Source organism: Anopheles funestus, chromosome 3RL (assembly GCF_943734845.2).
Source record: "Anopheles funestus chromosome 3RL, idAnoFuneDA-416_04, whole genome shotgun sequence".
Classification (NCBI taxonomy): Eukaryota; Metazoa; Arthropoda; class Insecta; order Diptera; family Culicidae; genus Anopheles; species Anopheles funestus.
Genome location: NC_064599.1, coordinates 14,687,242 through 14,700,128, shown reverse-complemented (window position 1 = coordinate 14,700,128; position 12,887 = coordinate 14,687,242). Strand labels below are relative to the sequence as shown.

General features: G+C 39.6%; 1 protein-coding gene across 6 annotated transcripts in view; it reads right to left on the bottom strand.

Moving 5' to 3' along the window:
• LOC125767140 (protein alan shepard) overlaps window positions 1-12,887 on the bottom strand; it is a 195,725-nt gene that overhangs the window by 160,000 nt on the left and 22,838 nt on the right. The window contains exon 1 of one of the 6 annotated variants that reach the window (XM_049433435.1): window positions 8,809-9,041. The exons of the other annotated variants lie outside the window; for them this stretch is intronic. Within the exon in view, the coding sequence (XP_049289392.1) occupies window positions 8,809-8,853 (45 nt within the window). The 5' untranslated portion in view covers window positions 8,854-9,041. Of the gene's footprint in view, window positions 1-8,808; window positions 9,042-12,887 lie in introns of those variants that run through there. 6 annotated transcript variants of the gene reach the window in all.

Below are 12,887 nucleotides of genomic sequence, written 5' to 3'. Positions count from 1 at the left end.
TCCATAATCCTGCATGGGAAGGAACAGTTCGCGAATGGGCGGGTAATGGGAAACGTTGGTACGAACAAGAAAAATCACTACTATCGTAAGCGCATGTATCCGAAGCTTTTCCAACACAAAAAGGCCACTCGTTCGTACAATGTAATCTTCATCACGCCAACCAAAGTGATACCGGTGATGATGTTGATTGTTCATTTATTGTGCGGCACATTCGTAACAATTTTTGGGGAAGGTGGATGTAATTTGTTATCGAGTATTTTAATGTTTGAGAATTCTATAGAAATGCCAATACCATCAAATATTCGCAATAAATTTCCTGGAAAAGGTGGATTGAACAATATTTATTATCAAACAAGTTAGCAATGTTTCGAGAAAAATCTGTTCGAAATTACCTAAATTAATTCTTTAATGATGAATAATAAAGTCCGTGAAGAATAGTTAACTTCTTAAAGCACCATTTCTACTAAAACCTAAAGCATCCATTGCATGCAGACATAAGAAAAGTCAACCATTTCCTTTCCTTGACTATCGCTCATTCAGCTTTCACTCACTATAACTCACTTCGGTTCTAGTTCACAAGCCAATGGGTATGCTCGGCACCGGAAGTAACCATAGAAGTTCACTTGTACTTCCGACAGATTAGTTTTCCAGCTAAAAAAAACCCCCCTACAGAAGCACATATTACACCAAAAAAAAACGACGCCATCCAACGAACAACGGTTTGTAACATCCACAATACGTCATCGTTTCGTGCAACACATGACAACAACCTCCCAATGGCCACAACAACCACCATTACGTAACCGTTGACAGAAGCAGCCAAAGATCAAACGAGGTACCACCGACACGATGAACACAACCGACACCTGGGTTGGATGCTGGACCCAAAAGTCTGTCCATACGGATCGCCCATCGATTGACCAGTGCACGACAACGATTCCTGGCAAACGATGGGTTAAAAACCAACAGCAAACTCTTTCATTTTACCCTTCGCCTCCCCCAGCCTTGTCTGTTACATCCAACCATGCACCAAACAATTGATGAATGGTGGTGAGTGAAAAATAGCTTCATATAAAAAAATTCAAACCAGGAATCAAAATACCGAGAAAAGTATCCAACCTAGCCAGGGACGGAAGAATGGTCGTTTGTTTGCAAAAAAAAACAGGAAAAAGGTACAACCAAAGGCTCAACTTTCCACCACAACAATGGCTGCTTTTCTAGCGTTACCTTGGTGTTGGGTAGATAAAAGCGGATTTTGATTTTTCAAATCGCGATCGTTCGGCTTCGAAGGTAAAACACGCTCTTCCCGACTTGATGCAGCACAGGTTATCTTTAGTCAGAAAATGATGCAAGCTATTGATCGACTAGTTCGTAAGCTATAGTTCAGGTTTACAAAATAACTTCTTTTTATAACTTGATCAATTTTTTTCTGCATTCCATCGATTGGTTTTTCGGGATTTTTTTCCCGAAAATTTAAATATTTAGTAATTGTAATATTTAAATATTTAGTATATTTAGAATATTTATTTAAATATTTATCAGAGCATTTTTTTACATTTTTCGATTGATTGTATATATTTTTTTCGTTTCCTTAGGAACGGCCAAGTAGCAAAACATGGTTTTTTAATTTGCTATCACTGTTATTAATTAGGCTGATTTCAAATAAAATTTTATATTACGAACCATTTAAAATACGTCTGAGTATTCAAACACACACACAACATGGAGAATTCATTCATGGATAAACATCTCTATAAAATTGATGCTCTGATTTATAGTAAATTCAAGCGAAATAGTCTACTGACAACTTTTCCTGAGAATAAAAACTATTTAATTAAGTAATACGGCCAGGCCGTTCTTTATGAATAAAAAAAAACTTTTTAATTAGAACAGATGAGAAATGCAGCAAATAAATTTTTAATATCCTTTTACAAAATTCAGGTTAAAAAATATGTTTTAACCAACCATTCCTTTACATGATGGACCACATACTGATCCGTGTGACTATTTATATTCAACTCAATCAATAACAAAAAAAAATCATGGTTTTGGTACACGACAGCTAGGTGAAATGATTTTTAAAATAGGCGTGTGAAATAGAGTGGAAATAAAGACCCATCCGCGAAGGTGTAGCGAAAGCGTACACATGAGCCAGAAGTGTACCTAGTACAGGATATTTTTGGAAAAATGAATTAAGCTTTCCCTCATTTCCGTTTCACTATTACCTCCAACCGGTCATCAATACAGCCCAAGGATTTTCCGCCTATCGATGTGGAATGTTGCTGTCGCACTAAGGATGCAAACAGTTGGCCGTATAATGGGCTCACCGTACTTCCACCACATCAATAGCATTTCGTTAGCATAATAATTTTGCAATCAGTTGAAGCTTGGTTTTGCTGCTTTTTTTCCTTCTTTTTAACTCATTCCGCTTTTTTTTTGTCCACCTGAAGCATTCGCCACAAATCATCGAATCGATAAATTTAAATCGTAAATAATCGGCGATAGCCAAAAAGATATGAAAAGAAAAATTCGAACGAAACTGAAATCAATAGCCCGTAATGAAATTTTATTTCTATCCGTGTGAACGGAAAACAATTGGTGTTAAAAAAAAATTTCCCAAAATTACGATCACCATCTACGAATCCGAACGCATTCCAGCCATTTAGTGAATCGCCAGTAAGTGACCGTACAAAATATGGTTTGTTATTATATCCTGTTACTCAAAGTGTATTTTAATGTTTGTCCCACTATCAAAATGCAATCTCAACTTACCCTCGTGCTGGGCCGCGCACATGAAAATGTTTTGCAACCAAACTTACAGTCAGTGCACGGCCATTTTGAAGGGGAATATTTTTATTTCCCCATTTACATAAGTTTTTTTTTGCACTACGTCCATGAACCAACTCTGGTAAAGGGAAACAGAATCTTTTTCCAGCAATATTACCGATATTCGACGCAGTTTGCATAGGTGGTAAATGCAATAGAGATAACCATATTACAGCTGGCCAACAGTTGAACAGCAGTTGAAGGATCAAAACCAAAACAAAAAAAAAACTAAACTAACGTACCCCGAATGTGCACGATTTGCATCGCATTTGCATTAGGAAAACACAGACACGCTAATAGTGAGCAGGAAAAAAACGGGTTATGGATGGATGGTAAAAAAAGGCAAATTCAAGGCAAGTTAAATATTGCTATTTTTGTGTGTGCTTGCCGTGCCCCATTACGGAAAATTGTTGGCCATATGGTACTGAAGTGGATTGCTTTTTCATTTGTGATTGTACTAACGAAATACACACTAATGTAGTGCACATTCGGATGGAAAAGTAAGGCAGACAGTTTCAAGGACATCAATTTTGATTGAATAGAAGATGTTTTAACAATACATCCGATCCATTTTCCGACCTAAAAATACATACGAAGTTTGCAAAAATCATCAATTTATGCTGCAAGATGAGGTTTTCCATCTTTAATCACCAATTCACTGCAATTCAAACTCCAAAATCATCTACTAGATCAGTGCTCGGCAATGTGTGATCTCATCAATTGCATTCGGCTCTTGGGCGCTGCTCTGGGATTTGTCGTATACAACGAAAGGCTGTATTGTGTAAAATCCTGTAAAACATGATCGTACAACTGTCGTCATACAAATCAATTTGTTTTTTTTCTGTAATCGCCGTCGAACATGTCGTAAGCACATCTTCCATACTTGCATCTTGGTTGTAAAAACCGAACAAATTGTTGTAGCAGAAATGAACTGGACACAAGCTCTCGAGTGTGCATCACTTTAACTGAATTTTATTTAAAACGAACAGTCTAACAAATTTAGGCAATGGCAATTATATTTGAGCGCGCTTTATTGTTGGTTTTGTATGGCTTGCTGGTTATGTATAGTTTGATGGTTTGATATTTTTCCTCTCTTTATTACGATTTGACGTCCCTTAACAGTTTGTTGGACGACAAATCTTAGAGCACGCGTAAAGCTTGATAAAAGTTCAAAAATATCCGTCCCACTATCTCTCTCTCTCTTTTCTTGGCTTAAAGACCTCTAAGATCTTTGCGGCCATTTTTTGCATACTAGACTTATACATATCACGTAGCCGGGAAGTCAGTCCTTGCTACGGGGAGTAGTACATATTGTTCATTTTATAGTTGAGAATGCGAACTTAAAGTTCTTCTAACTCGTTAACTTGGAAAGATTTGATAAGAAAAGAGCATAATTTTAAATTAAGTAAACGATTTACTCTGACCTTTGAACACATCATGTTTGATATCAATTTTTTCATTCTTTTATTTAATAAGTTTGCCGACCACTGCCCTAGACAAACGCCATCATAAATGTCATCACTACCACCATCATCATCCCCACGCTTCCTTGGGTTCCACACCCTTGGTCTTCAATAAAAATCTTCCAAATTGACGGAAGGCCCCTGAATCCCTGATGAAAATTTCAAACAACTGATAGCTAGCGTATATTCGAACGGCCAATATCCAAGAACAGCATCCTACCCGTTCCGGTTACCATGATTAATAATGAACAGTAATTTTGATTGGAAACATCAAAAATGCATTGTCCAACGAGCGAAAAGCCATCGACGACGGGTTTGTAGGACAGCACGTGGGTATTAAATTTAACGAAAACCGTCTCTTCCCCACGCAAACCACCCTTCTTCACCAGTGATGTTCAACTTGAAGGATTGGATCAATAACTTCACTGAACAAATTACATAAACAAAAAATACTCAACCGCGATAAATATATTAAAAATTTCTTGCCAATCACATCTTAAAATGTTTCAAAATTTAAACAAATGTGTCAAATTTTCCATCACACCTGTAACACAAGTTTTGGATGGACCACCTGGGATGCCACGGAGAGATAATCATGCCCCATGTGTGCTTTGAAATGGCGATCGAACATCAAGCTGCGATGAAGTTTCACTGTTGACCCTCGGACCGATTGTAAGGACCAGCGCCACAACACAATAAGCCCCAGGTCGATGCAGTGCGAAGCTAACGATGCACAGCCGCACAGACAACTTCGTCAGTAGCGGGTGCAACATTAGCATCATTTGTGTTACTGCCGAACGTCAGCATGGTCTCCATGATCGTGACGGTGACGCGCATCGTCCTAGCGTGTCCCAATGGGTGGACCGAACCGAGCATGATGTATTATGCAATTCCTGTGCCTTCAATATGCATTTTCTACCATCTTCTATTAGCTCGGTACCGTCCCACTTGGGGCAATGGACAAAAAACACGCTTGTAAATATGCTCTACACAGGGTGAGGTTCGTGCTGGCTGCTGCATTGACAAATAAACCATGATCTCTTTTCCTGGCGGCGTGTCTATAAGGGTGGCACACCAGTGAAACGATTCCAGCGAAAGAAAGTATGCTTCACCCGGTGGACACGACCGAACACGCGCCTGGTTAGAACTTATTCACGTTCGAGAATAACGCTGAGATACAAACACTCACACATGAAGGGAAAGGAAAACAAAACGGTCCCAGCATAGATTATTCATCCGACAAGTGTAGCAGCACGCGCGCGCTACATATACAGTACACCCTGCGGTCCGCGTTCCGTTTCGATTCAGGGCCAAACCTCGGCCACCTGGGAGATTGAACCGTCCGTCGATCCTCGGCGCTAGCCACACACTCGTTCCGTTTGACGATGCAAATGTTTTATGTGCAGGTCTAATGAGAGAACCCGAGCGCACCAGGGTCACACATCCCGTTCCCCCAGTTCCGAACCGAACCGAAAATTTATGTACACACGAATTTTGTTATAATTGTGTTTCGGGCGAAAAGAAAATTAAGTTTATGCAACTTTCTAAACTTGCGCCGGGCACGTGCGGGAAACGCGGGCGGAGGCCGTGGGGGGCGGAGGAGGGTTTAGAACAAAAATTTGAATACACTAATTGGGGTGACCGGGAAAGTTTGCCTAACGCCAGCGCATACATATATACACCGGTGCAGGATACATCGCGCCACAACGAATAGGGGGAGACATATGTTTGACATTAGTTTTGCTTCCGCCAAACTTCGTTGCAAAAGCGCAACGGTTTGGGGTCGGCTTTTAAAGGGAGTTTAGTTTTACCAGGCAGCAGGATGCAATTAGAAAATTTCCCGTCGGTTTATACTGTACACCGACCAATGCTGTGACAACACGAGCGACCAAAAAGAACGGAAGGTACGTGTCAAACAGTGTTGCAAAGTTTCCTTCCATGATACGACTCTCTTACACATAACGTAATTAATTCTTGTTTTTGTTAAATTTGTTAGATGTTCTATCTCGGGTGAGCACGAGGTACGATGATAAAGCGAATAGTACCGCTTTTCGGTCAGGTTCACATGCCATTGCAGCATGCAACGAAACGGAACTGAGAATCGATGAAACCGATGACCTCGCGCAGCTGAACTCGGCTGAACTCTGGCCAGCATCATGGTAAGAAAGCTATCATAAATTTCCAATCAAATACCACACCATCGTCAAGTTTTAAGCGAATTCCCAAAACCGTCGTTTGCCCGTCTTCGCAAAATCTTCGTCTGTCTCGTCGCTTTCCTGCCAGCAACAAAGGACGACCAGCTTTGTCGGACGTGGACAGTGGACGATTGTAGTACAACATTTCCCCATTAGAAGGCGACACTGTAAATGTGGAGGGAAGGAAATCATCAAGTGTGATAAAATTTAAGAAAAATTTTGTGTTTTTCTTTCGTCTTCAGAGCACTTGCAAGTCTGTTGGAGACTGTTTTTCTTCGTTTTTGTTGAGCTTGATCTTTTGTCTGGATATGTTATAAATGCTGCATTATAAAATTTCGTTGAAAGGGTCATGAAAGTGAAATACTTATTACAAAAACAGTAAACATAAAGTTCAAAAATGAATTAGTATCTTTTGTGCTCATTTTCTTATCAAATACAGTGGAGCGCCGATTATCCGGCCATATTTTATTCGGCTGTCCCATTATCCGTGCTGCTTGGAAATGACAGCTCCAAAAGCGAATGGACATATGAACTGGAAACCGGTGATGATGGTAAATAAAAGCCTCAATGCGGAATGATAAAATCTGCTCGAGCTTGACCAAATACAACAGATTTATTTTGCAAAGTGTACCGAAGAAAACTAACTTTAGCTAGCTTTAGAAAAAAGTCCACCCTTCACATACTAAACACTAATATTTATCAATAAAAAGAGTAGTGCCTATTATCCGTGACATTCGCTTATTCGGTAAGGGCTGAGTTCCGATCAAGCACGGATAATCGGCGTTCCACTGTAGTTCAAAAATGAGTCAAAATGACAAAATGGCGATAAGTTATACGCAAAATGAACTTGAAAATGCGGGAGCATTCGCTCTCGTTTGTATGAAAAGGAATCTTGATAGGTTTTTGGTAGCTAATATTTTTATCGATGAGATTCAATGGGATTTCAAGAATAAAATCGAAGTAATATTAACTACCCATCATGTAAAGAAAAACAACTTTCTTTTCCGAAAAGTCCGATATTTGTTTTTCAATCCTTCTAAAAATTATTTAACAAAACTTTTACGTGCCTAACTGCACATAATGACCGGGGTACAGTTCACCGGAAACACGTTATTGCAAATATACCATTCGTATCATTCAGAAAACCCGGCATGGGCAAGATTTAAATCAAATTTACAAATACCGTAAATAACAACCCAACCAAAAGCAGACAAAACTTTTACCGATCGATTCGGTGAATTCAAATTTGATTTCGAATTGGATGAAAATACCAAACGAAAGAAAGAGGAGAAAAAAATACACGCGATCGGTATTCCGGTGCAGAATAATTTGTACTGGAACTTGTTAAAAGTTTAGTTCACCCACCACTGCCAGCCACCGAAGGTCTCGGTTGCTCACTGCCCGGCCCCAAAAGTGTCATCCACCGTGCAAACGATATGAAGTAAAACGGGCCGTTTCGGTGTCGTTATGCAGCGCGAAACATAACATCGTAAAGCAAAAAAAAGGTAAAGAATTTCCCTCCAGGCAGGACCACCGCCACCATGATGGAAGTTGTTGGGGATTTTCTTCTTCAATCACAAAAATACGGCTTTTCACAGAATACCGACCACGCTTCATCGCTGGCTGCACTGGCGCAAAGAGACCAGGAACGCAATATCAAAATAGTATTTCGTTCGGGATGAGACAGAGAGAGAGAGAGAGAGAGAGAAAGAGAAAGATAAAGATAAATTTCCAAATTTTCCATGAAACACTGGTTTTCCTCTGGCACCACCAACCCCGATGCGCGAAAGAAGAAAAATCGTTTGCGGAAGTGGTTGGCCCTTACTTTCATCGTCCGGATTTAAGGGAATTTCTAAGGAGAAAACAAAACATTGTAAAAAGTGTACCAATGTTGCGGATTTGGTTGTTGTGTTATGCTGTGTACGCATTGTTGTTTTCGTTAGCACATTCTTCCCTTTTTTCCTCAGCTAAACTTCACTTCAAGCAAAAGACATCGTGAGGAAAACAACAAGAGATAGAATTTCCACAGGAAAAAAAAACAGTTTTAAGTTCACCGTTTGTTGCTAGCATGTTGTAGCGGTAATCTCACTCAACATTGATTACGATTCGAAGTTATTATTAACGGAAGTGCAACGAAGCGTATGGCACGCAATAAAATAAAAGAAAGTGTCTTACGTGAAATACTATATTTATAATTCCATATGTACCGCAAAATGGGACGTTGGCAAAGCAAAACGTTCGTTGCAATACGTACTATTTTAATAAAAAAAATAAAATTTAATATTTTATTGACGATATCAGATAAAATATTTAACAAAACTTACCATCATCTTGTAGTTGATACTGTTTGCGTCCAGCAATACTACCATTACACGAAAACACACAACGTTTGAAAATTTTGCTCGCTTAAGTTTGTACAGACAAGGTTTATGCGAACCACAACAGCTATTAGAATTCTTTAATTTCGCTCGATATATGAGCTACAGAAGAGACAAACACTTCAATACGCTCGTTCTGAGTGGAATGACAATCCAACAGAACCAACACTGCACAAATTGTTTATCCAAAACTTGATTATCAGATGACGATGTTTAACTTAACGATTAAACTGCAATTCTTTCACAACTACTTAGAAAAAAAATTCAACATTTAGAAATTAATATAGCTTTATACATTTCTTAAATTAATTTCTCTTCTCGTCGGGGAAAACTCGCAAATGTTTAAGGAATTTTCACTGTAACTTAAGTTCAACACTCTTATCTCCTTCGTTTGCAACTGTTTATTCATTTGTTGAGCTTATTTGGCTTAATCCAGCCATAATAATTGTTTTAAAAATTCTACACAAATTCTTGTAACTCTTCAATTTCCAATCAAATGTTTCGTAGTCCAAAAAAAATTAATTTAATATTTAATTATTAATTGTCATGCAGATTGCACATTGAACGATCAAAACACGCATACACTTCTGCCATCCGAATGCATTTCGATACAGCCACACGGACACCGTCATGCACAAAACGTACACCGAAAACTGCAACTGCGGCGTGTAAACGACATGCATCAGAGAATTAAAAATAACATAAAAGAAAATCAATATTTCACAAGGCTGGACAACAACACACTCAGAATGCAATTCTTAACGCGCGGACACACTGCAAACAGTGAGGCATTATAATGTTGTTCTCAAACGTGTGATTTTTTTTTATTATAAAGATAAAAAAATTAATATTTCGAAAAAAACAATACAAATTTTCACATCTCATTTGTAATGTTATCACGCCGGTTAGGAACGCATCTTTTGCACGCATTTTCTTGTACACACACACACACCAACACATTGAATCGTTGTGCCCGTATACTAACGCTTTGGCACTCACACAACATTCGCTCACGTGCACGTGGCTTTGCAGTAATGCCTTTCTTCTGTTTGTTCTTCACACCATTTCAACGGCAAATAAACAAAACATAAAATTAAATTGAACGGTGAATGTTTGTCTTTTGTTTTTCCAACTTTCTTCTTTACCGGAAACTAACTTTTTCACTGGAATTTACAGCACAGATTCCTATGTGCGTGAAGCAATACGAAAGAGAAAAAGAAACCACTTTTCACACCCAGCATCCCCACACCGAAAAGGGTATAAATGCGCACGTTTGTGTGTGTGTGCGTGTGACGGTGTTGGAGTGCGTCGGTTGTGTCTGTGTGAGGGAGTTTTTTTCCTAACAAATCTTTCTTTTTTCCAAATTTTCACCAACCGGAAACACTGTATCGATTGGCGAACGAATAAAAACATGCGTTTTTAAGTAGAAAACATGCAATAAAAAAATTAAAAAAAAGTTACTATGCCGCAAAAACGTTCACGTGACTACCGTACAAACACTCCCGTCTAATGTCTGCGTACGCACGAATGTTCATCAGAAAAAGCTGCGAAATATCGCTCGTCGTGAAACGATAAATAAGAAACCATTCAAACTTTACTCCCAAACGACCGAAGCGACGGGGGGGGGGTGCGAGTGTGAAGAATGGTGGGCACGTGCACGGTACTGCACATTTGGGGGAAAATAACACGACGCAACGCACACACTACACCACCGGCAACCGAATCGGGACACTTTCTGACGGCCGGTGAATTTTTCGGCCAATTTTCACGCAAACCACACAACGTCTCCGTGCGAGCAGGAGAAAGAGAGAACCGTTTGCCAGATGGAAACGGTACGCGAGAGGCAACAAGCCGTGAGAGAACGTGCACGCGGACTTTCCCGACAACATTCGGCTGGACCGTTTTTCCAATTATTGATTATTTTTCCGACACCACAACTACCACCACACCATCGTCATCGGACAGCCGGATCTATTGGCTGGTATAGGTGTAGGTGGTTGTAAGGTAAGGGTGTTTCCAAATGTGATAGAATTTCCACAGCTTTCCACCGGGTGCTGGATAGATACGATTGGTGGTTTTGTGTTTGTGTTGGCGACCGTTCGAATGGATCGTGCGCCGTTCGAATCATACCACCATAGTAAGATGAAAAGAACATTCTCTCATACTTGGCCATTTGCAAGACGCACCTACACTTGACACAAACACAGCAGTGGCCGGTTTTTCTTAATACCGAAATGGCATTCAAATCTTTTACTTCCGACCACGAGCAAACGATATACGATTGTGTGCGTATGATAGGATTGGATTAAAATGATGCAAGCAAGGGTGAATTAACCACTCCTGAGAGAAAGATACAGAGAGAAAGAGAACCAGGAGAAGAAGCTGCGTGTGCACGTTGCATTTGCGAGAATGTTTCGTACAATATCGAGCGAGTAAATGAGAGAGAGAGAGAGTTCCTTTACAGGGAAAAGAAACAGAGAAGAAGCAGTTCCGAAACAAAAGTGGCGAAAAGACAGCGAGTAAGTGGAAAACTATGCACGGGCAAGTGCGTTTCCGTGGTGCTCATCACACCCACAACGCGCTGAGTGCGGCGCCTGACGCACCGTAGAAACATCTGACAGCTTCACGGTGCTTTTACAGCTGTCACTGAAGCTGAGAGCAGCGTTATGACGTTTATTACAAGAACAACACGCACACCCACACATAGATGCTTGCACTCACGTGGATGATGCCGAGAGATGTAAAATTAGAGTAATTTTGTTTGAAAAAAAATTCTACAAGTTAGTAGCTTATTAACTACTTATTAATGTGGAAACATATGAAAATATAAACAATCTTCTGGAGAAACAGAAAAAACACACAAAAATCATCATAATGGCGCCCGCGCACAACCAAAACCCCGGAAGTACGTAAAAGGATTCGCTTCACTTATCTGTGCTGTGCACATCCACGCATAGTTTGTGCTTCATAGTTCGTCGGAATGTTCCAAAAATACAACTTCAACCCATCACTAATGATCCGAAGACAGGCAACACCCGCCATCGTCGTACTGTGGCTGGTGAGCAAGATAAACTTCAATCAATGTCCAACAAACGAGCCGCTAGAAAATTTCCCTTTGCGCCACTGATAACATTAGTGGGTGGAACGGTACTTAACGCTGATAACAAAACTTTACGTCCATTCCATGCCATGAAGCAAAGTAACATTGGCTGTATTTTCTCCGAATGGTTGACTTTACCGTCACACCCACACCGAAGCGTTCGATGTGAAATAAATAATTCCTTAGCATTTCTAAAATGTATATATTAGCAATAACTAGCAAGCAAGTTCTTCAATTTTCCATCGCTTACTCTGTCGAACGGTCGTTTCTTGCTTCCATACTTTTTCATACAACCATTTTCACACTTTATGCTGTAACACGATAGATTAATGCTAAAAAGTAGCAATAAATCAGATTAACGATCGTGCCACAACCACCATTAACAACGGGGCGTAACGAGGCAGCAACACCCAAAAAACCATACTTTAATACGCACAAATCTACAAACAGTAAAACGATAAAAAAAAGTTCAACCAACCTTATCGTTGCTTGAAACGGACTTTTATGTCATTTCATAAATACAACAATCTTAAGCAATCACAAACGAATAGTTTATTATTAAACATGAAAGCGATTCATAAAAATTATAAAACTATAAGAAAAGCATTAAAAGGTGAATTACAAGAAGGTAGAAGAATAAAACTATCACATAACATTAAAAACCAAAGAATAAATGTACTAGTAAAAAACGAAACAAAAAAAAAACATCGTTGAAAAGTTACACCAAGTTTAACGCGCTAACACTGCCAAAAAAAGGTGAAAATTTGTCCAAAAACCACTTCAACACCCATTATCCAGGCGCACTTTAGCAGATAAAAGTTTCGTAGCATGAGCGGGGCGTGAAAAGTGTCCTTTTTGTCGCGTTTTTTGTGCGGGATAACGCTATATTACGCCCGGGGTTTGGATAGTGCACAATTTCCGGTCT